Source organism: Cyprinodon variegatus, unplaced genomic scaffold (assembly GCF_000732505.1).
Source record: "Cyprinodon variegatus isolate N-32 unplaced genomic scaffold, C_variegatus-1.0 Scaffold1442, whole genome shotgun sequence".
NCBI lineage: Eukaryota > Metazoa > Chordata > Actinopteri > Cyprinodontiformes > Cyprinodontidae > Cyprinodon > Cyprinodon variegatus.
Window position 1 is genome coordinate 37,103 of NW_015151895.1, and position 1,624 is coordinate 38,726.

At 47.5% G+C, this 1,624-nt stretch overlaps 1 protein-coding gene across 2 annotated transcripts in view; it reads left to right on the plus strand.

The window, feature by feature from the left end:
• The window catches only part of nadsyn1 (NAD synthetase 1), a 41,318-nt gene that overhangs the window by 26,249 nt on the left and 13,445 nt on the right, over positions 1 to 1,624 (plus strand). For both annotated transcript variants that reach the window (XM_015403130.1, XM_015403131.1), the window contains exons 11-13: positions 999 to 1,120; positions 1,198 to 1,246; positions 1,312 to 1,414. In XM_015403130.1, the coding sequence (XP_015258616.1) occupies positions 999 to 1,120; positions 1,198 to 1,246; positions 1,312 to 1,414 (274 nt within the window). The remainder of the gene's footprint in view (positions 1 to 998; positions 1,121 to 1,197; positions 1,247 to 1,311; positions 1,415 to 1,624) is intronic.

A 1,624-nucleotide genomic window follows, 5' to 3' on the forward strand; every position in this document is an offset into this window, starting at 1 on the left:
GCAGCTGGACCCACCGGTGGGTCCGTCGGGTTCTAGGGGTTAAAAACATTAAATTGTCCAGAGAGCCGTTCTAAACAAAATTTATTTTTGTTTTACACTTGTGTAAAACAAAATGACAATTAAATCTGCCTAAGTCTAGTGTTTAGGGTGAGAGGTTAGGGATAATGTTTATGGTGAGTGATTATGTACAGTGTTTAGGGTGAGTGCTTAGGTTTAGTGTTTAGGGTGAGTACTAGGGATAATGTTTAGGGTGAGTGTTAAGGGTTAGTGTTCAGGATTAGTGCTTAGGGGGCGGTTTGGGATTCAGCCATTCTCCATGTTCTTAAGGAGCCAGATGCAGTCAGGCAGGTTGTTGCTGAAGTCACCTTTAGTGTTACTGTTATCCATGATGGGTTCATCCTTCCATTCTGACCTAGGGAAGAGCCTCAGAGTTCATTTTAAAGTCCCCTGGTTTTCCTACTAATGGAATCTTATTACTTCAGCTTATGTTTAATCATGGCTTTTTTGGCCATGATAAGGCTTTATTATTTTCATAATATTTTCTAGGATAATTTTTCCTCCACAAATTTCTTCAGCCCCGTAGTGCCCGCACTGCACGGTTAGGCAATGTTTCCAGATATCAAGTCCTTTTAATCAAGGACTTTAACTAGTTATTTGACCCATCAGTAACTGAATTACTGGCTTAGTTACTCATTAGGAGAAGTAACCATCATCTAGACCTACTTTTCCTGCTGAGCGTTTCACTGTTTACTAGCCAAGCAGATTCAGGTCATAGATGGAGAAGTTCTCAGGTGTTCCATGATGTTCTCCCCTAACCAAAGGGAACGTTGGACCTCTGGGTTAGCATCTATCTCCCACTATGAAGAGATGCAGCAGACAGAACAGCAGCCCATAAGTCCAGGATCATTTGAAACCATTCCTCTGATATTGTCACAGCTGATTGTTGTTGATCTCCTGTCTCTGGGTACCTTTCGACTGATCCAGCTGCTGTCTTGTAGGACGGACACAACCCCTGCCACAGGATCAAGACGGACTTTTCTTTATCCGACCCTGATGACGTCTACCTCCCCACACACCAGCCCATTCACTGGCCCCTCCACAAACCAGAGGAAGAGATCAGGTACTAGTGATTAAATTTTTGGCTAACAGAGGGCCCTCTGTGGGGCCTCACTGATACTCAGCCTCTTTCTTCTTCAGTTTAGGACCAGCCTGCTGGCTGTGGGACTACCTGAGGAGGAGCGGGCAGGTGAGGAGGAACATCCACTACCATTCAGATGATGTGGGTTTTGATGGCCCTGACCTCTTTTCCAGAGTGGCTTCCTGTTGCCTCTGAGCGGTGGCGTTGACAGCTCCTCTACCGCCTGCATAGTCCACTGTATGTGTGTGCTGCTCTGCCAAGCTGTGGAGGACGGCAGTGAGTAAAGGGTCTCTTCTGCTTACAGTCAATACCCGTCCCAGCCCCAAGGTCCCTGCGAATAAGTCCCAGCCCCAAGGTCCCCGCAAATAGGTCCCAGCCCCAAGGTCCCCGCAAATAGGTCCCAGCCTTAAGGTCCCCGCGAATAGGTCCCAGCCTTAAGGTCCCCGCGAATAGGTCCCAGCCTTAAGGTCCCCGCGAATAGGTCCC